At 40.1% G+C, this 21718-nt stretch overlaps 2 protein-coding genes across 9 annotated transcripts in view; both read left to right on the top strand.

The window, feature by feature from the left end:
* Positions 1–1131: 1131 nt before the first annotated feature.
* LOC139113341 (RNA-binding protein 45) lies at positions 1132–5176 on the top strand. Of its 2 annotated transcripts, none has more exons than XM_070674445.1 (6): positions 1132–1511; positions 1735–1849; positions 1938–2734; positions 2828–3051; positions 3163–3306; positions 3544–5176. In XM_070674445.1, exons 1-5 carry the CDS (start codon positions 1313–1315, stop codon positions 3274–3276), a joined length of 1449 nt encoding a protein of 482 aa, XP_070530546.1. In that variant the 5' UTR covers positions 1132–1312; the 3' UTR covers positions 3277–3306; positions 3544–5176. The 2 variants fall into 2 exon arrangements, with proteins under 2 accessions (XP_070530546.1, XP_070530536.1); XM_070674435.1 differs by having other exon boundaries at positions 1137–1511; positions 2822–3051.
* The window catches only part of Per (period circadian regulator), a 21655-nt gene continuing 4054 nt past the window's right edge, over positions 4118–21718 (top strand). For 2 of the 7 annotated variants that reach the window (XM_070674348.1, XM_070674339.1), the window contains exons 1-14: positions 5091–5215; positions 5295–6494; positions 9636–9719; positions 12703–12890; positions 15514–15644; positions 16268–16466; positions 16606–16827; positions 18139–18323; positions 18499–18783; positions 19214–19366; positions 20226–20448; positions 20539–20927; positions 21052–21239; positions 21326–21492. In XM_070674348.1, coding sequence (XP_070530449.1) covers positions 6412–6494; positions 9636–9719; positions 12703–12890; positions 15514–15644; positions 16268–16466; positions 16606–16827; positions 18139–18323; positions 18499–18783; positions 19214–19366; positions 20226–20448; positions 20539–20927; positions 21052–21239; positions 21326–21492 — 2497 coding nt within the window. In that variant the 5' untranslated portion in view covers positions 5091–5215; positions 5295–6411. Of the gene's footprint in view, positions 4254–5090; positions 5216–5294; positions 6495–9635; positions 9720–12702; positions 12891–15513; positions 15645–16267; positions 16467–16605; positions 16828–18138; positions 18324–18498; positions 18784–19006; positions 19367–20225; positions 20449–20538; positions 20928–21051; positions 21240–21325; positions 21493–21718 lie in introns of those variants that run through there. The other 5 variants (XM_070674306.1, XM_070674312.1, XM_070674357.1 and 2 more) reach the window with 5 other exon arrangements.

The raw sequence follows: 21718 nt of genomic DNA, 5'->3' as shown, positions 1-21718 counted from the left end.
GAATTATTAATTCATGTCCTATGTATATGCATTACCGTTTTAAACACGGGAGATTTTGTTTTTCAATGAGGCCGGTCGACCTCGATCCTTCCCGTGATGCGGCGATTTTTTTTTTCAAATGAATATTATTAACCACATTTTTATTTAAACGTCGAGGACGCATACGTGCTGCTCCTATATGTACTTCGATTTTATTTTATACATCGCACGCGCATATGTACATCGAAATACAAGTAAAACTATCTGCGTGCAAGATCAAGTTTCACATTTTGTATACATGAGGTTTTATTTGCATTTCGATTATGTAAACGTGTGGTGGTCAAAAATTAGAACCTGTTAAATTCCAAAAATATAAGGAACGACGATAGAAATAAGTTCCATCGCTATTCACCGCGTATTCTCGACGGGAGAAGTCTCACGAAAAAAAAAAAAAAAAAAGAAGAAAAAATGTTAGTCATCGCACATACCAATTTTTTGCGACTGACTATTAAGTCAACTCGTTGCGTCGTATTTTATGTTATAATGACCGGCAGTTTAATCAACGATCGAATGCCGGATCTCCCATTAAGCTGCCTTTGTTCCGATCTTTAGAGAGCGTAGCGTCTTTTCTCCCAGAGGTAACATCACGCCAGACAAATAAAATATCAAATCGCCCGGCCACACTAAATGTCAAACGTTAACATGCAATTCTAAGCCGGTTGCACTCTCTCTTCCTCTTCTCGAATCTCAGACGTACATCTGATCGATACTGCGAAACGTCAAACAATTCGAAAAGAAACATGCTTCTTGTATTTAATTATAATTATTTTATATAGAAATGTAATTGTTCAATAAGTCAAATTAACGAAGACGCGAAGGGAAGACAGAAGTCCAACATGACGGAGTCGAGTTCGTCAATTAAAAAAAAGATCTCATTAACATCCGAATATAAATCGATTATCATTTTCAAAACCGGTACTGTGGCCAGCAGGTCGAAGAGCTTTAATTTTATTATTTATCTTAATAATAATAATGATAACGATCAATCATCGCTTCATCATGTTCGAGTCCCGAAAAAATCAAAGACTTTATATAAAGAAAAAAAAAGAAAAAAAAAATGTATTTTGCGGAGAATGAAGTTGAAGGTTTGTTTGAAAGTGGGATCGCGCTGCTCTTCTGTCGCCGCTGCTAAGCGTACCAGGGCTAGGGAGCCGGCGGGGAGGGACACTCCTCCGGCAGCCTGGATCATCTCGGCATGTTCTAGCCGCTTGCAAACGGCGGACGGTAGATAGTCCGCGCTTGCGGCAGCGCTCGCGTTCGTCGCGCTTGGAAAATGGCCGACCACAGGGAACGGGACTCGTATTACTCGCAGACGGATCTGCGTTCGAAGAATGACGATCCGCCGAACTCGCGGCTTTTCGTCATCTGCCATAAGAGCCTTGAGGAGGATGACCTCAGGAAGGCGTTCGAGAAGTTCGGCAAGATCGAAGACATTTGGGTGGTTAAGGACCGCAACACGGGCGAGAATAAAGGTGATCTCACGTCCATCGTCGGATAAATCAAGCGCGAATTCGCCCGGCTACTTACGTTCCGTCATATTCGTTTTTTTTTTCTTTTTTTCCCCTCTTTTTTTCTTTTTTTTACGCGCCGTAACCTTGTTTACGTCCAGGAGAGATAACGCCACCCACGTCGTTTTCTTTCCCGGACAACGTACCGGCGTATCTGTGATTAACGTGTCTGGTGTGTTTGTTTTAGGTGTTACGTACATCAAGTTCTCCAAGACGTCCGAGGCGGCGTTTGCTCTGGAGGAGATGAACGGCAAGATGCTGGGCTCCGTTGGCAGGCCAATTAAAGTGATGATCGCCTCGAAGTAAGTCGCTCTCCGCTGAGTCATTTGTTGATTCATTAGATACGTTGGAGTGTGTTCCGTTTCTAATTAGCGTCTCGCCTTTTTGCAGCCGGGATCAGGGCTCCGTGCGCGAAACGAACGAAGAGGAGAGGTGGGTTCGCCTGTTCTGCGTGTTACCGAAAACGATGACTGACAGCGAGCTGCAGCAGGAGTTCTCAAAGTTCGGCGCGATCGAATACGCGACCGTCGTGAAGGATCGCAGTACGAACGAGTCCAAGGGTTTCGGGTACGTCAAGTTTAAGAAGGTGTCCAGTGCAGCGCGGGCGTTCGAGGAGTGCGACAGAAAGTACAAGGCGGTGTTCGCCGAGCCGAAGAAGCCCAAACCCGACCACAACGATGCCAAATACAATAACGGGCTGTCCGGTGCCGCGTACGACGGCACCGGCGGCAGCTATGGCTCCTCGAACTTCGGAAAGAGCAGCATAAGTCTAGAAATCGCCACCAATTACTCCAATACAGAAGGCTACACGCGTTTGCAGGTGATCGCTCATCCGGCTCTTAATCAGGACCAGCTCTGGAAGCTGTTCGACATAGTACCTGGTATGGACTACTGCCACTTGAAGACCGACGTGAGATACAGAATGCCACGCGGGCAAGCCGTCGTGGTGTACAACAATCCGAGTGCAGCGGCGTATGCGCGCGAGAAGTTCCACGGTTTCGAGTATCCGCCCGGTCACCGTATGATCGTCAAGCCAGACTTGACGAGTGCACCACCGAAGAGCGCGTCGAAACCCGGTGGCTCGACGGCGGGCAGCGTCGCCAGCGCGAGGACGGACCTTGCACATTTGGCAGAAACGATTGCTCAAGCTACGTCGTTAATTCAAGCAGCGGGGCTGACGGCACCGAGTGAGTAAAACGAACGATCTTGTCGGCGCGCTCGATGCAAGAAAATGTATATTATCGCGTGATGTATCGTTGGATTTCTTATTTCAGGTTTAGACCACATATCAATAAAATTACCACCGGTCCAGCCGATGGCGAGCATAGATGCCGAAGTCGCCAAGAGGTGTTTTATTGTCTGTGGCCCACCGGTGCCGCCTATCTACGCTATGAAAGATGCGTTCTGCAGGTTTGGGAATCTTATAGATGTATATATGTTACCCGGTAAGAATTGCGGGTATGCGAAATACGCCAGCGTCAGCAGCGCGAACGAGGCCATTGAGGTATACTATCCTTTTTTTTTTTTTTTTTTTTTTTTACAGTCCGTATAATCGGAACTTTCGTATTCAACGCACCACGCCACAGATGTATTTAAATTCAAAACACGCTCTTAGGTTCTGCACGGTCAAGAGATCTGTGGCTCTCGGCTGAAGGTGCTGGAGGCGGAGGAACGAAACGTCGGCGACGATCGACGGAAACGATTACGAATGGACGAAGACGAAAATTGAACGTGTTTTCATAAAAAAAATCCGTATCTCGTAAGTAGTAGCCGAGTAGCGTAGTGTGGCGCGAAGGAAAATAGAGGCGTTTCTTTGCAATAGTTTGTGTACTACACCCCGAGACGTTGTTTTTTCCGACGCTGTTACTCTTTCTCTTTCTCAACTCTCTTTATATCTTTCTCTTTTCTCTATCTACTTCCTTCTCCTCTTCCTCCTCCTCGGGCAGGGGGGAAAAATGGCAGGAGGAAATGTAATTTTTGCTGTTTGTCTTCACAGACTGACTGGTATACACAAGCCGGACGCACGCAACAAAATGAGACGAATTTAAAGACTACTACTACTCACTTGACCACATCAAGGGCCTGCATCCAGGGAAAAACTACCAACTACCTACCTATATATATTTAACTGTTCGCTTAAACGTTCGCGCAGCTGCAACTCTCTACGTTACTGAAACTTTTAACTGCTACTCTACTACTACTATTACTTTTTATCCTCTTACATGTCCGTTCACACATACGATACGATTGCGCGCGCGGACGACTCGTGTTTCTGTTACTTTAAGAGGCCTGTGCGAACGGCCGACGCTGTTGTTGCGTGCCTATTTGCTGTGTACTTATGTAAAAGCCTCCTTTTTAATATTTAAAAATGTAGGTGTCTTATTTATTATATAATACTTTCTTCCTTCAAAGCTTGCTGCAAAGTTCGAAGGAAGGAAAGTATGAAGTATACTCTACAAGTTGCACAGATCAATTTGTTTCCCGGACGGATTCTCCCTGTTATATGTTTTTATCTTTTCCTTAATTATTTTAATTTTTATCTTTGTACTTTTTCAGAGTAACTATATTTGATGATACGTTTATTGAGTGGTACGATATTCAGAGTATTTAAATCTACATTAATTTATAACACGAAGCCCTGACGATTCCATGAGACCCCCATGAAAATAATGACAACTCTGACTATCCGTTCGCATAGGCTTTTAGGTATAACTTAGGTTTAACAGAGAAACCTTTTATTTATGATTAAAATTTCTGTACTTTTCTTTTATAGTTATATTGTGTGCAAAGAGGAAGTAAAATAATTTGTATGCCATTGACAACTTTTACAATAATAAGTTAAAGTCATTGCGGATAAAAGTAATTCCAAAACAAGTATACTAATAAGAGATGTGAAATATAAATTTAATTTTATATTACGGTGATAACAAGACAAAATTATGATTTCATCAAGTGAAATATATTATCTAACTTTGTAGCATTGTTAGATTCACATTTGTACAAAATATTTTAATTTATTAATGTTTTATAATGAAATTAAAAAGCGCTCGTTAAATTACAATTTTTGCGCGTATTAATAGTCTTTAATTTTTACAAATTTGCATTCTTTTTTTTTTACGTTTTAAAAAAGATCTTTACATACGTAAAAAGTACTTTTATTAAAATACTTTGTTTCAAATTTAATAATTAATGTGATATAATACTTGCTATCACACGTCGACATTAATGTCTGATTAATATTGGGGTAAATCTTGTTTTGGAAAAGGTTAATGTAGGAATGAATGAAGTGTATTGAAATGTAGACTGTTTTTTCGTTTAGAAGCACGACAGAGAAAAAGGTTTGTCGCCCACGGTAAACGAGAAAGAAAAGGACGATTTTCCGGGCAGAACCCAATATCCATCATTATAAAATCAGACGATATCGTCACACATCCCAATGATCGACGCACAACATTAAACGTTTTTGATTAACAACATAAAAAATTTTATGATGGACACACATTTTTGTACTACTGTGCGTAAGACTTACCGTATTGACCGAATGATGTTCCAGGGGACTGTAACTGTGACTTGTTTTCTTTGGTGATATCAAATACACATGAAATACGCAATAAACCCCAAAACATCGACTCTTTCACTTGATTTTTTTTTCGTCGTTTACGATTAAAGTACTATATAATTTAATTTTATTGCTACTATCGAATTGTTATTCTCTGATAATCTGACACGTGTTCTTCTCATTTTCAGGATGTTGCAAGGATTCCACGAAGCACTGTACCTGAAGACTGTGATATTTCTAGTGACGTAAGATTATTATATTTCTACGAAATTGTACTTGAGAGAAAGGAAGTTTTACATAATATATGAAATTATATTTTTGGAACGATCGCTGATACATTTACATGTGAATTGATTTATTTAACTTTTTACTTTTTTTTTTTTTTACAGAAGACCAATCTTTGTTTAGAATTATCCCCTCTTAAAGTAAATAGAACAACGAGCAATCCCCTATCATCTTTTATTTTTTTAAAGTCTTGTTATGGTTCACTTTACTAGAGAGAGAATATTCAAAACCTGGTTTTGAAATATATTCAAATAATTGAGTTATACTTTCTGTTCAAGCACATTGTAAATTTTTGCACGAAAAAGATACCAGAGTTTTAAGCGTAGTGATATAAATAAGATGAGACTCGACAATGGAAACAGGTAAATCTTAAATAAAAATTAAATAAAATCTTTTATCATTTACCTTATATTAAAAAAAAAAGTGATAATTTTAGAGTGCACGTTAACAAAGCCGGTGTCTTGGTTGACCAAGATACTCCGTTCCTATCTCCAAGCTCCTGCGAATCCGTCGAAAACAAATCCAGATCCCTTCTGCGCTCCGAGGCACGACGCGAAAGGTCGAGCAGAGGGTCAGATATCAGCGGCCTGAACCGGCGACCATCGCAGCCCTATTTTAATCACCGATCGTAACTCGAATAAAACGGGGGAAGCTGGTGAGTTGCGATATAGGCTAGCGCGGCGCGGGACGTGGGTGATCCGGCGCTCACGTGTTTCAGAACGTGCGGCCGACTTATCGCGAAGATTGAGTCTTGGCCGAGAGAACCGCGCTTGCGAGTCAGTCCGCGCGTGGAAACCGGCGAACGTAATACTCGCGCGTTTCGAGCTAAGCACCAATGGATGCTGGCCGTTCTCTCTAATCTCTGTCACGGTGATCCTTTTGTCAGATTTAGCGACCGCGGTCCGCGCGAGGACAAATAGAGCAATGACACGCGAAACCGACACGAGTGCGTCGTGAGGTGCTTGCCTAGCCGAAATTCATTTTTCTCATTGAGGAACCGCGTCTTCAGAGGAGTGCAGGATGGAGGTAGTGTCTGTGGAGAATGTCAAGGTGTCGGACTCGGGATACTCAAACACCTGCAGCAACAGTCAGTCACAACGCAGGTAAATGCGATTTTACCATTTTTCGAAATGGAGTAAGATACTAATATGGAATAGGCCTACGTTTCTTAATTCTTGGACACGATGAAAATAATCTGTATTTTATACAAATGTTTGCAGAGAGTCGGCAATATTTTTTAACAGAAAGTTCTGCATTTAATATAAACTTGCAAAATTTCTATACGAGTAATATAACAGTGTCGTGCGTTAAATATAATATATAATTTTTAATATGCACACAATTCACACATATGTATAATTATTTTTTTAAACGGTAACTCTTCGTAAAATTGTTATCGATTAAAAAATCTTGTAATGATAATTAACGAGGAATGCAATACCACGTAATGAAAGTGTATAAACGCGTTTCGTGGCGCAGCGAGATTATTAATAAGGCCATTGTCCGTTTTTATTAATATTCGGTCAGTTTATTAATTTTACGTAGCTATAAGCGATCCGAAAATTACCGAATTAAATTGATTACAATGCCAGATGTAATTTATCCCGCGAGACGGCCTCGTCAAGCCGTCGTAATTACATCCCCCTCACAATAACTGCGCATTGTCAACTTCGTAATGGACGTTTCCCTCTCTTTCTTAGATGGATTGAGTAAATCCTATTGTTCAAATTTACAAAGCTGCTTGTGGCCTTTGTTGTTCTATTTTTATCTCATTTTGTAAAGCATTTGAGAAACTATATTAGCTTCTCGAAGAAAGTTACAAAGCGCGTGAAATAAATTTTTCTTTTATTTCTTTAATATTATATTTAGTCCATGCGACGACTATGTTAAATTCACCGCAACGTATGATATAATTTGTTTAATTACTAAATTAATTGATCCTTCGTTATTTGATTCACCTCTCGGAATTCTTGGCATTGACACGCTTCCTTTGCACGACGGCGAGAGGCAAATGAATAGAGCAAAACGCGAGAGAGATGGAAACTCGTACACGAAACGGTTAAGGCTAACCGGTTTCTTAGTTTATCTTTGTATACCTGTAAGTGTGCGCCAATTGCATTTCCACGTCCTTTGGTTAACGACTAGAAACGTTGCGAAACCACCCTTGCGAAAACGGGTCGAACACGAAGGAACTAAAGCCGTGGATCTCTCCATGTGATCCGGTAACGCGGCCGTGTCGGGGTTTCGGTGTAAATTAAAAAAAAAAAAAAAAAACGCGAGACCACTCTCCTCGAATTAGAAGTTCGCGAATTATGTCAACCCTTTCACTAATTCGCGAAGCGGTGCTTTTTTGGCTCCGTGGCCTCGCGAACTCGCAGCGTCCGGATTCAAAGCGGAAATCCGCGAGGAATTAGATTTTATTTTTATATCGAGTATAGTTTTATACTTTTTAATATTATTTTTATATTTGAGCATAGTTTCGGAATTCTTAGATCAAGACAGAGTACATTGAGCTGCTTTAAGTCTTTTTTTTTTATAGAGCGTTTCCTTGAAATAAAAAAGAAAATACTTATCGCTTAAATTTGTTAAATGAAAATTGTTCCGCTCTGTATAATTTTATTTACGTTTTGATTGGATGAATTAAGTGCAGTTTGCGTTTTTTCAGTTACAAATTAATTCACGTAGACGTCGACCGGTCGAGGATGCTGCGAATCGAGGGTGGGAGCCACGAATTACGCTCGAGCCGCGGATTTAAATGTGCAGGACGAAATTTTTAAACTACGTGGGCGCCATAAATCGATTTTGCACCGGCAATTACACGCGACAATGTGTACGCAAATTCCCGGCACGTGTGAGAACCGTAAACAAATCGGCTTGGCGAATTGCGAGTCACGGGATGCTGTAACGTGACATTTCGCCGGTACATCTATTTTCGTGTTCCTTTGTGCTATTTGCAGATCCGAATATAATTTCTTGTTTGTTACTATATATACCGGCGATAATTAGCGACGAAATTTGTAACATCTGCGCCTGCATTAGATTAATTTTGTAAATGAAAAGCGTAATGTAATTAACGCGACATTATAAATTATATTCGCGTAAACGAGATTCGCGAAATGGAACCATTGTTAAATGCGTCTCGAGTCTAAACAGAAGCGAGAGAGAGCGTCGGGCTCGCGTTAACAGATTGCATTTTTATTCAATTTAACATTCGCCGAATTAATTCGTATTTGCATAACGAAATAAGGGCGTAGCTTTTACGTTCGGTGAATGGTGGCCGTGTTTTAAACTCTTGGAAATGTCTCGGGGCATAATCAGCGAGCGAGATCGATAGTGACCATTGTGGTGGCCGTCGTCATTGCCGTCGTCTTCGCGATAGTCACGGGGCCGCGAACGTGAAACGGTGCCTTCTTATGCAATAATTTTTCCAAGCAAACGCGGTCGGCCGGTCGATCGGCGACGGTCGGCGGAATAATGGGGACAGTGAAAGGTCCGAGAGAGAAATACAGGGAGAAGGAAAGAGACGGAACAAGGGGCTGTTCGTAAAGACTGAACGTCACGTTTGGCGAACATGTGATCGAGCTTTTTTCCCCGACTACGACCGGTTCGTCATGAATTTGAATCGCGTGGCCGACTCGGTTTATATTATACACGTATGACGTTTTTAACACACTTCGAAACTTTTTTTTTTTTTTTTTTCTTTTTCCTATATTGCACCGGCATTAAATTAAATTCGGTTCTAAGCAAAGTTCGATCTGCCTCGTAGAAATTACTACCCATTTTTATTACTCGCGCTACGAGACATTCGCTGATCTGTGAACCGATCAGCGCAATCTAGGCCGCTTTCCCGAGCGGCCGAGGTCGTCGCGGGATTACTGTGTCGCGATTTTGCAATCGTTTAGCACGTTGCCGTGATCGTGCGCTACGAAAGGGAATCTCGATCAGGATTCTTAGCCCCCGCCAGCTACGGTTCGATTGTGACGAAGATACATCGCAAAGCTGCACGAACGGAAACGTTCCAAGATCTGATTCGACAGCTGGACGAAAATTCAGTAGCCCGGCTTTGAATATAATAAAATTAATAATTATAGACGTGGAATTGCGAATTATCTTGCCACAATTGAACGTAATGAAAGAACATTACTTCTTCGCATATTATCTCTCCAACTAATTTTAACAATAATCTTAATTTCTATTTCTTTTTGCTAATTCTGATTTTTCCTTCTTTTTTTTTTTTGCAACAGCGGCAGTTCTTCGCTCTCAGGAAACACCAATCGCTCCGAAAGCAGTGGCTATTGTGGTAAACGTCCTTCAACTTTAGAAACCAGGTAATCTTTTTATCAATTATTTAATCTTTTTATCATTGGAATAACTTGTGGACGATTTATCGAACCGTTGTGTGTACGAAACCAACCGCGGGGTTTTAACGAGGAACTTGATCGAACGACCAGGAAGATTTAAAATGTCAAATGCCGCGGTATTTTAATCTTTCGTTAATTTTATGTAACGCGCGGAAATGAATGAACGGAGCGCGCAAACGTGACATGGAGCGGTTAGTCACGTAAGGCTGCTATTTGAGACACCGCACGCGCAGATTTCGGTCTGAATAACAGTCTCCTGTTATGCGAAACTGCAAATAGCTAAATGCATTTTCTGACTAATTTCCAGATGCGAATAATGCCGTTATAATAAGACCCACGGGAGAAGATTTGCGGAGCTTTTGCGAGCAAAAAATAATCGTCTTTCTCCGAATAACTCTATTCCTTCTCGAAAGAGATAGTCGGCGATCGCTCAAGCAGGATCAGGCCGTACTTTTAACCATCGCCGCCGCGTAATCACCGTTGCATGGATAAAATAGTTAAAGTCAACTACGAGGCGAGGATCAGCGACGATGCAGCTAACACCGGCGCACATGTCGTGCTACGTGCCACTTCTAATTACTTATTGTAGATTTCTGCGTAGCGTTGCATAATAGATGCAATAAATAAAGCATGATTACAATAATCACATATCGATTTCGAAACTCACGGCTATGCAAAAGATTAACTTTTCGAGATGTTATTGTGGCACGCAGCACATGTAATTACGTACAATTTAATAACGAGACGTATTTGTCATGGAAATTTCGCAAAATGTTCACCGATGATATCTGTAATTAATAGCCGATCCTATTAATGCAACGTACTTTTAACGACGTTATTGAAATCTGTTTCAATTCCGTAACACCGATTGATTTATCTCAGCTAAACCGAAGTGAATGAGAATAGGAATAAGAGCACGAGTTACGCAATGCGTTGAATTAAATTTAATTTTTTTAATTAGAATTTATTAAAGTCGTTTTCACGGTCAAGCAATTTTGTCGCGTTACCTTAATGAAGACTTAAAGAGAAGCTAGTCGCCGGGGGGAAACACGGGGACGTACGCCGATCAATCGCGTCGTTAAAAGCACGTTGCAGTCACGCGTAATTACATACGCCTCACGTTGCACATTTATTTTTGCGCGATATATAAAGCTATATATAAAAAAAATAACTTACAAGTTAAATTTTTAAGAGTACTAGAAGAAACCATGCGCGCACTATTTTTTAGAAGACCCCAATTATGAACTACGAAAAAAAATTATGCGACTTACTGATCTGCATGAGCTTCGGCGGAGTTGTAGAGTTCTGCCTGTGACTGTAACATAAAATGAAACGTATTAATGTAGACACGTTAGTATTTAAATTAATGTAAAGATAATGCTTTATTTTTATAAAGATTTTGTAAAAGAGAATTAATTCTCACCTAAGAGTTGCTCCGCCGATGCATGATGCCCTTCCCGGGCCTGATCCTCCTCTCAGATGAGACGTATCGAGTCATCTTTCCGCGCACTGGACACTCGCGAACACCCCGACTGTGATTTTATAATCGCGAAAATTAGTTAACACTTTCGCGGCGTTCCTGTCCGGCACTCGCGTTAAGAAAAATTTCGTATATCAAAAAACTACGCCCAAATACTCAGCGGAACTCCCGGAACAACCGACGAACCGGCTGCGGTTCGTATAATTAATAATATCGGCGGCGACGACACTTTTGTTGACGACGGCGGATGCTGCTGCGTCGATCTGTAACAAAAAGCAATGTAAAATTTAGTCGTAGAGACGTATTTTGGCACGGACACGTGGCTGTTGTGTAGTGCGTACGTGTGCTTCGCGCGACCACTGGAGAAGAACAAAGTGGGAGTGGGAGTAGTGGGAGAATCATTGATATCGCCCGTGCGGCGAATAAAATGTTGCGACTGATTACGAATATAGGTACGTCCCGCCGAGATTATTCTCTCGCTTAATTAATGTATATAAAAACTTTAGGTTTTTATATCGATTTTAGATATTGTAATACTCATTAATTCGAATGTCATCTATTAATATAATTAATAATGTACAACGAATCAAAGGGTAACTCCTAATAAAAGAAACCGCGTACAATGCGCGTTCAGGAAAACTTCCGGTAATAGCTGCGGGACGATCGATGATTAGGTGAACGTGAACTTTCTCTTACTTGTGTAACGCGTGATAGTCACGTTTTACGGATTTTTTTTATGTCAGGACTTGAGAAAGCTTTCCGAGTGAAAGCCGATATTTATATATTAGATCACAATTGCGCGGCGTGAGAATGTATGCCCGCGAAGCCGTAATAAGTTTAAATCTGTTAAATAACATTAATTTTATGAATTCGATTGACTCGCCCGCGATTATTTATAATTTATGATTATTCGTCAACGCGATGACGTTATCTCAGATGTTGCGGTTGCATCATTAAATCGTTAGGCATATTTTCTCAGCCTTGTTTAGAGGAATTTAAATATCGTCACGTTTGCACGCTCTTTCAGCGGAATATTTTCCCGGCATTTTATTTTTAGACATACATGAGTCGTCGGGATTGCGTTTATGTACGATTTCTTCTTATCAGCGCAGTTCCCACGTTGACATTCGCTCGTCACGTGGTGAGACACGCAGATGTTCTCGTCCTGCATTACGTGATTGATTAACATTTGAAAACCTCGATTTTACATCAAAAACTCGTAAGAAATTAATCCTCCCTTATTATTAATTTTTTTTTTTCTATTATATATTTTATACATTTACTTTAAATTCAGCAGAAATCGGGGCTTTAGTGGAAATTTTCCCGCTGAATGAAATCGTCTACAAGTCAGCAAATAATAAATTAATGATCATAGAAATTTTTAAGAAAAAAAAAGTATTATACATACAAAAAATTTTAACTCTTACATTTTAAGGTACAAAGGGTCTCATGATTTTATTATGTTAACAGCAATGAAGCGCTACTGCAGTCGATCAGCAAGAGGAAGGACAAGGAGCACAAGAAAAAAAAGTCGAAAGCGATGACGGCACTTAACGCCACCGAGGTGGAAGTCGGCCCGAAGACGGTGACCGCGCTGCCAGAAGTCGCGTCGCATAACGCCGCCGCGCCGGCGAATGTCGTAATTGACAAGAAACCAGGTTGGTTACGATTCACAAAAGTCGGGAACGAGTGCACGCGAATTGGCTTTTATTTTATCAAGACCCGTTTGACATTATGAGGCATCCGAGAAAACCTTGCCTTTAAATTCAAGATTAACTAAAAGATGCAGATATTGAACTTCGGATCATTTATTGATTTACAAGAAAGATAAAATTAACTTTACTGTAATAGTCATTATTTATTAGAAATAATTCTTATTTAATTAATTTTTTTTTTTACGAGATGCTCCGCGAAATCAATATATAATAGCTGCATACCGAGAACTTATCATTCTACTGTTTGTTTCTCGTTAAGCTGGTTTCATGCACTCTTTCCGAACTTCTTTGGGTTTCGCCTTACTACGTCCCACCTAAGGTTTCAATACGGAACATCCCCCACTGTCATCCCTTAGTCCGGATTTTATCTCGTTAAAACAGATGATTCTTACCTCATTTGGTAGCTGGTTACTTCAAAACTCAGTGGAGGCATTTAATTTAGTTGAGTGTCGAAATAATTCAAAGCGTTAAACGAAGAAAGTAAACGCAACTTTGGCATTCGGCGCGCGTAAAACGACAAATATACTGCGAGCGGCAAATAAAAATTCTTTCCAGTTGTCCAAGAGTGGGAAATAGCTAAATGTCTACGGAGAAACTCTTTGCAATTGAGTGTTTAGACTTTGGTGGCCAGGTAAAGATTATAATACTTAAAGAAAAGGCGTATGTTACGCCACACGTGTCACGCTAAACCCTTCGCGAGCATATGCGATACGTGGGTGTCATTATCACACGTTGAAAGCAGCTATTTCCTCAAGTTTTTTTTTTTTTTTACATCGTTATCGCCGGTTAGGAAATTGCGGCACACGTGGGCAAGACTTATTCGAGTGGGGTGTAAAATTTCCATTCAACGTGACATCCACTTGCGAGCCTGTCAAAGCTATCGATTCTTCCACTAATAGGCCTAAAATATCACCTGTTGATCTATTTATTTTTTATTCCCTTTTTTTTCTTTTGCGTCTTTACTACTCACTTTGTCTATTAGTACTATCAATGTCTAAAAAATTTAGAACAACTTCTTTTCGTTTAAAAAAAATTATATCAAGAAAACGTTAGGACATTTTTACTAATACATTATTAATTTTTTTTAGTGTCCGGCTTATCGATTGAAAAAAAGAGAAGCTTTAAAATTGGCACGCTAGATTCCGTGATGTAAATAGAAAGAAATTTCGAATTCAGCCGAGCCGTATATGATGAGAGCGCGTGGCCACGATAGTGTGCTATTCAAGGGTTGGCATACGCTCGTTATATAAACCATTGCGAAACTGATAGGTCGATAAGCGTTCCCGCAAAGCCTTAGGAGGCATATATTTAATTACATTTAGAACGCAAAGCTTCCCTTACGGCGTAATTTCTCTTTTCTTCAAGGTTTTGTATTCTAACGGGTATCGATAGATCTTAGGAAATCACTCTTCTCAATTCCATTTTAGTCGCATACAGTTACGTCTTTTTTTTTCTTTTTTCTTTTTCTTGTTATTAAAGAGGATCAACTATTTTTAACCGCTGAATGTCAACTCTCGAGGGCGCGTTAATTCGAGACCAGCAAATGAAAGATGCAGCGTTACGAAATCACTTTCGTCCTGTATCTATCACTTATTATTCCCTATTTTTACGTAAGTGTTTACGTCGTCGCTTATTTAACCCTTTCACCAATGCAGAATATAACGTTCTCAAGAGCCTTTAATCGCTTTTCGTTATTGCCGGCTCATTTTTTTTTTTTTTTTTCTTTACCGAAATGTAGAATATGTTGTGTTATTAATGACATAAAGAAAAAAAAATTGTTAATTCCAAAAGTAATATTATTATATAATGCAACAATTTAATTTTTGTAGAATCAAAATTAGTTTTATTTGTGTAGATATTTATATATAAATATATATATTTTTTTTAAAGTAAATTTAATTAATGAAAACGTTAATTACGTGTTACTGATAATATGTCACATGATGCTCGCTTTGACATATTATATTATTATACTGGTGAAGAAAATGTAGTGAATGCTGTTCATTAATAGTAACGATACACTTGGAAATAACGTGTCGCGAGTAATAGCATTAAGGTTTCCGGCAAGCATGCCATTACTCTGGCAATAATTCACGTGGCATGTCTTTATGCGAAATATAAACCACAATGCAACCGTTTGCGCACTGTTATGGACTAAGGGAATACTGAATGCCCTTTCCCGCATCCATCCTATTTTTAATCATGTGGCAGATCTCATTTTAATATGCAATTTTTTTACGTTTATGATTTCAGAATTGTTTCCAATTAAATATTACTAAATTGAATTTACTTTGCCTTGAAGCATCACGAGAAAGAGAAAGAAAGAAGAACATATTTCTATTTTTTTTTATTTTAAATTAATATTTACTACATTTCTTTGTTATTTAGATATTGAATCGATTACGCAAGCTTCTGCATGCATGAATGAAAAGTATTCTATGCCACTTGAACTCCATTCCGTTTAACTTTTTCCTGCCATTAATCCAATAATCGTCGACGACTCGGGCGGATCACCCACATGACAGCGCATATAACAACGAGAATTTTTTTGGTACTTTAATGCAAGAAGAGGTAGCCACCGTAGAATTGGTGGACGCAACAGATCCCGGCGAGCACAACGGCGACACCGTTGCAGATCCAGAAGCAGGACTTGCTTCACGAACAGTTCTCTTGGACGATTCCACGTCTCAGGCCAACGTTAGTATACGATAAACGTAGTAGAGGGAGATAAGAAATAAACGTATACGCAAAGGCATATGTAAGAGCGTAAAAGCTCAAAAAAAAAGGGTAGAGAGTCTCAAAGATCGCGCCGTGCGATCGTAGACAGGTAAACTTGCTTGAGAATAAATAGGACTAAGTCTAAGAATAAAAAAGAAAAAAAGAAAAAAAAGTTAGAAAACATGCGCACTTAAAAAATTGCAGAAAACTTTTGCATGTCATCGATGTATGTGTAGATGAGAGGAAAAGGAATAACATGTAAAAATTAGTGTAGATATAATTATTGTCAATATCTCTTCCTCTGCTAATGTTTCTTTAACGATTAATTAATCCTGTATTATAATTCTCGCATGCGATAGAAATCTTGACGCTCGGTATGAGAAATTATTAATAAGTAATAACGTGATAAATTAATTATATTGTAAATTTTTTTTTTAATTTACTGCGATTATTTTTAGTGACCGAAAGTAAATTGTTTGTTACCTTTAACGTTACTAATATTTTATTGCCGTATACTTACGCGGAGGGCAAAGAACTAATTTTAATATCACGTTATTGTTCGCTTCATCGATTAACTTACTAATCTGTCGAATGTTCTGTAGGAGGGATTTTGTGCGGTGATTTCAATGCACGACGGTCTCGTGCTATACACAACCCCGTCAATATATTACGCCCTGGGATATTCCAAAGACGCTTGGGTCGGCAGATCCTTCATTGATTACGTGCATCCGAAAGACAGGACCACCCTGGCTGATCAGATCACCAATGGCATTGCCTCGCCGCAAGGAGAACGATCGAAGAGTACGTAAGAATTAATTACGCAATTAATTAAAAAAAAAGAAAAAAAAATTTATTAAAGCTTATTTTTTATCCGTTTATCCGACATAATTTAGAAATCATTTCGTCATCGCTGTATTCTCAAGCAGAATCCTGTTTCTAGGTATCAATGGCAAAAGAGCCAGCTTGTTCTGCGGCCTGCGAAGATTCACCAGATGTAGAGTACCGAACAGATATCGCACGGACGTCAGGTCGAACCTGTATCTGCCGTTTCATCTGACACTGTCGTTTCGCGACTTCCGGGACCAAACGTCCGATCAACAGCCCAGCAACCGAGCTATGTTCCTCGTAGTTACCACTCAACCCGTTCATTCCGCATACAAAGGTAACATGGTCCAATGTCTTCAACGAGGTCCGGCCGGCGAGAGGATTCGATATTTAAAAACAGTCCAGCTTGATTGTCGCAAGAGTTAGCGACGAGCAAGCAGTTTTAGCGATAACCATCGGTCGCAACGAAACAGCGATGAAAAATATACCTTTGCGGACCGCCGTTAATCCGAAGTCGAGTTACTTCGAGGAATATTTAATTCAACGTTCTACTTACTTAAATTTAACCAATCCCCCGCTTACCGATATAACAATCACTTGGTGCATATCCGATATTAGCGCGTGCCGAAGTGAACAAAAGCAACTCCATCGAAGTGACTCGAGTTTACAAGATGCGTCCGGAATATCTTAACGCGACAGCTCTGTTCTCTAATCACGCTCTAATTAGAAAATCTATACGTTCTTAAGATATATCCTGCGTCCGTTATGCGCAAAAACGCTTAGTCGGCTTCGCGGTGATCGACCCTTGTCGTTGGTCCGACCTCGTTGATACTTGCAGAGAGTCGGTGGTTTCCATGGAAAACGTCTAAAACGAAGGTAACTTACTTCCAATTTTTTAAAGTCACCCGCACGGTGGATCGTAACGATATATACGTTGATATACCGTTCGCATTTTAGCCGTATTTGTCGCTGTCCCATTTCCTCATCATTTTTCCAATTTCTCCGTTTTTCGTTCAGCTTGGAGACCACTGTTACGAACGCTCGTATCTTACGAGCAATACGTTGTCAAATTGCATTTGTCATCCTTTACGAGTTCGCTTGCTTCGCTTTCGCCGGCGCATGGAAAGCTTTCGCCTCCGATCACCACTTTTTGTATAATTTTTGTTACCGATTAATTTTTTATTTGCACTCATTGTGAGAGTTCAAGTTCCTCAAACTGTTCTCAAAGGTGATCTTTGGAATTTCGGTCTTATTTCATAATTTTTATTCCGCTTTTACCTAAAACACAACGTGTTATTTTATTTTATTGTACTGCAAATATCAAAGTATTTAACGAGACTTATATTTTTTAATTTTTTTTGAGGCTGCATAATTAATTTTTTTTTTTTTTGGCACAAGAGAACCATCGAAGTTCCAAAGTTTGCTCGCGATCAAAATTTGTTATGAGAATTTGCTGTGGAGTTGCTTAGTTTCAGAACGGGTATGAAGGCAAAGAGATCTTAAACGTTATCTATCGACTTTTAACAACGTGTAAGTTTCCCTCGTGTCTCGTCTCAACTTGTCGGCGTCTAACCATTGCGATAACTCGCTCATTAAAGTAATGATCCGCGATGAAAGAGAATGACCTCCACTTTGTCGTTATCCGCAGCGCCAGAAGAAACTATAATATCTTCGGTATTCACGACCCGCCACACCGCGACGTGTCATCTATCCCATGTCGATTCCGATGTAGTCCAATACTTTGGCTACCTGCCACAGGATATGGTTGGCCGCTCGTTGTTTGACTTCTACCACCCTGAGGATCTACCTTTCATCAAAGACATCTATGAGACTGTGAGCATAAGTCTTAAAAAAAAAAAAAAAAAAGAGAGAAACTCAAGTTCCGATCGCGTGCACGTTTGGCAAGAAAAAGAGAGAATGAGAATATGAATGAGCGTACAGATTTTTCCCATCGTGTCACAGCCGTAAAATCACTCATGCAGTTTCCTTACGAAATGTCGTTGAATAGGTGATCAAGAGCGAAGGTTCCTCCTTCAGGTCGAAGCCGTACAGGTTCACCGTGCAAAACGGGGGCTGCGTCGTTCTCGAGACCGAGTGGTCGTCCTTTATCAATCCCTGGACAAGAAAACTAGAGTTTGTCGTAGGTCAACACCGGGTGCTCAAGGGACCGATGGACCCGGATATTTTTCGCGTGTCGCGCGACGCCGAGTGCGGCTACTTGACCAATATCAGCGAGGAAGTGCTGAAGGAGGCCAAGATCATCCAGGGCGAGATACGAGCACTTCTCGACGAGGTATGGCCATTAACAAAAGATAGATTTATTATACACATCACAACACTGCCCTGCAATGATCGCAGTCCATTAGCTCAAAGTTCGAGACATTTTTTTAAATTTAATTCATAAAGATAAATGAGCGTGCAGTTTCGGTAATTTAAAAAATTAAAGAAATAGCAATCGTTGTGCAATTAAGCTGTTATCAGGCTCTGCTCTCTTAATGACACTTTGTTTTTAATAGCGAAAGGATACGCTTAGTATCGTCCTGCAAAGTTCAATACACGCCACAGAGGTAGTTAATCATTCATGTACGTATGTGAAAAGCGCAAATGACGCGCTACTGCATTTACAATTAAAACAATACGAGAAAATCTCACCACGAGACAGAGATAAGCCAAGTTATGCCCCAACTTGTTCTCTCTTTTTTTTCTATTATACGTCTGCACAGAGCATCCAGAGAACATCAAATATTGCCGAGCTCGACGTGTCAAAGCGATGTAAGGATCTAGCGTCCTTTATGGAAAGTCTGCTGCAGGAGACGAAGGAGTCCGGGGTCGGCAAGGACGGGCTGCTCGTTGCAAACGAACTCAGGAGCTTTTCGGTGACTATTAAGCTACACGTTTTAGTATCACCGAGACACTGTTGTGCTAATTATTACTTACGCTGTAATGCGCCCCGCTCTGGTATACTATGTACAACGTCTATAACATAGAAAATATTTATTTAGATGTGAGTGTAATGTAATGTTATGTGGAAGGTGTTTGAGTTAGATTAGGTGTTACCTTATCAAGCTCATCTAACGCATGCTTCTTTAATTACATGTTTCTCGTTACTAATATATAATATTGAAAATTAAAAATAATATCGTCGACATCCACGAAGGATCGAGTAGGAAGGGTTTTCGAAGACAGCCCGAGAAATAATGGTGCTTAAAAAACACAGAATGATACGAATGTAACAAAGAATCGAAGGCGATACGGTTTCGCTTGAATTTCAGACTTCTTAAGGGCGCGCACGAAAGAGAAAAAGCGCAGAATTGTTAAGTCAGCATCTTACTGTCTCTAGAAAGTTAAACTCATCGCGATTCTACCGGCTCCTATCAAATCGCGGCCGGAATCTAGATGTAAGAAGATGGAATCTGCTAACGAAGATTATTGCTATCTGGATGGGTGAAGCGTTTGCGTGGCTGTAATCTTGATTCCCTTCTAAAACAGTAAAATATGTAAACGATAATCCCCGCTTGTAGCAAGAAGCTTGGACAGTCAGTTTACCAGGTAGGTGGAGGGTTTTCCACAGCTTCTAAGCGAAATTCTCTGTTTAACCAAGACTGATCTCCGGCTGGCTGGCTGTCCCCACCGCTCACAAAAAAAAAAAATTATATTGACCACGGCAACAGCATTAAGTTGTATACCGAAATTGAGCAACAATTTATTCTAAGTCTCTACAATATACTTGTGAAGGGATCACGCAATCCCTTGTTACAGGAGCACGACAGCGTGATGCTCGGTGAGATCTCGCCCCATCACGAGTACTACGACAGCAACTCCTCCACGGAAACTCCACCCAGTTACAATCAGCTCAATTACAACGAGAACATCGAGCGGTTCTTTAAGAGCAACCCTCTGGTCGCGACTATGTACGGCAGCGACGAAGAGAACGTCAACTCGAACAACGACGAAGGCGGTAAGCGTCGTTTTTTTTTTTTTTTTTTTTTTTTACATATAATTTAAACAAGCCCGTACGCTATTAACAAATTATATATTTTCGTTGCAGCGCGGAAATGTATGTCGCCGATAAATGGCAGCGGGGCAAGTGGTAGCGGTAGTGCGGAAAATCTTAGCAGCGGCACCAACAATCAAACCAGCTCGGCGAGCCGGGGCAACACGTCTAACACCGCGAGTAACAGTAACACCGCGACGGAGAGCTTCAAGCTCCCCACGCTCACAGAGTCGTTACTGAATCGCCACAACGAAGACATGGAAAACCTAATGATGCAGAAACACCGGGAGCTACGCTCCAGCATTAAGAACAACGACAAGCTAAAGGATACGCGCATCAAGACAGATAAGGCAAATGCCACAGATCAGAGCGTTCATTATGTTAATCAGGGCCACGGAGTAAAGAGAAGTGGTAGTCACAGCTGGGAGGGTGACAGCTTCAAGGTAGAAGCCTCTTAGAAAATTAATTTTTTTTTTTTTTAATAATTCTCATTAAATAAAAATACATGTAACAGCGGATATATAAAATGAAACTTATACAAATTTAAATAGTAATATGTTATTGCAGATATCGAAGTATGATAAAATCTCGAAGACGAGTATGGCAAGCCCAGTGAATCTTACAACCACCGTCACCAGTTTGAGTGTAGATCAATCGACCGTGGTACAAACGGGGACGAATATTAATCTGTGGCCACCGTTATCGGTTACCGTACCTTCTACCGCACCTCCACAACCCAGCATTTTCTCTCACAAGTAAACGAGCTCTTTTAAAATACTAACAGCATAAAATATAATTATATGAATTGTAACGGAAATAATAATGAAGATTATAATTTCAGTGCTAATTCGGAGGCTGTACCTAGACTCCCACTACTTCCATCAGTGATACCGGTGTACTACATGCCGGTGCAGCAATCTAACGAGTTCACCACGACAATGTCATCGCAAGAGAAGTTAGGCCCGTCATCGTCGCAATCGACGCAATCAGCACAACAAAGTCCTTACAGTAAGTGTTTAACGCGACAAAAAAAAAAGAAAATATTAATTTAAATTACAAACAATTTTCTTTTTTTTTTCTTTTCGTTTTTCTCGTGGTTGTTCTATGCCTCCAAATAACACGCGGGTTAAGATTTTTAAAAGAAATTTTTCCGAAATAAAACTTAGAATGGAATTGAATTCGATTTAAATCAACTATCAAGAAATAAGTTTTTTTATAAGGAGCTACAAAAAGA

This window comes from Cardiocondyla obscurior, linkage group LG01 (assembly GCF_019399895.1).
Source record: "Cardiocondyla obscurior isolate alpha-2009 linkage group LG01, Cobs3.1, whole genome shotgun sequence".
Classification (NCBI taxonomy): Eukaryota; Metazoa; Arthropoda; class Insecta; order Hymenoptera; family Formicidae; genus Cardiocondyla; species Cardiocondyla obscurior.
The sequence above is the reverse complement of the archived record's forward strand: the minus strand, read 5'-3'. Positions and strand labels throughout refer to the sequence as shown.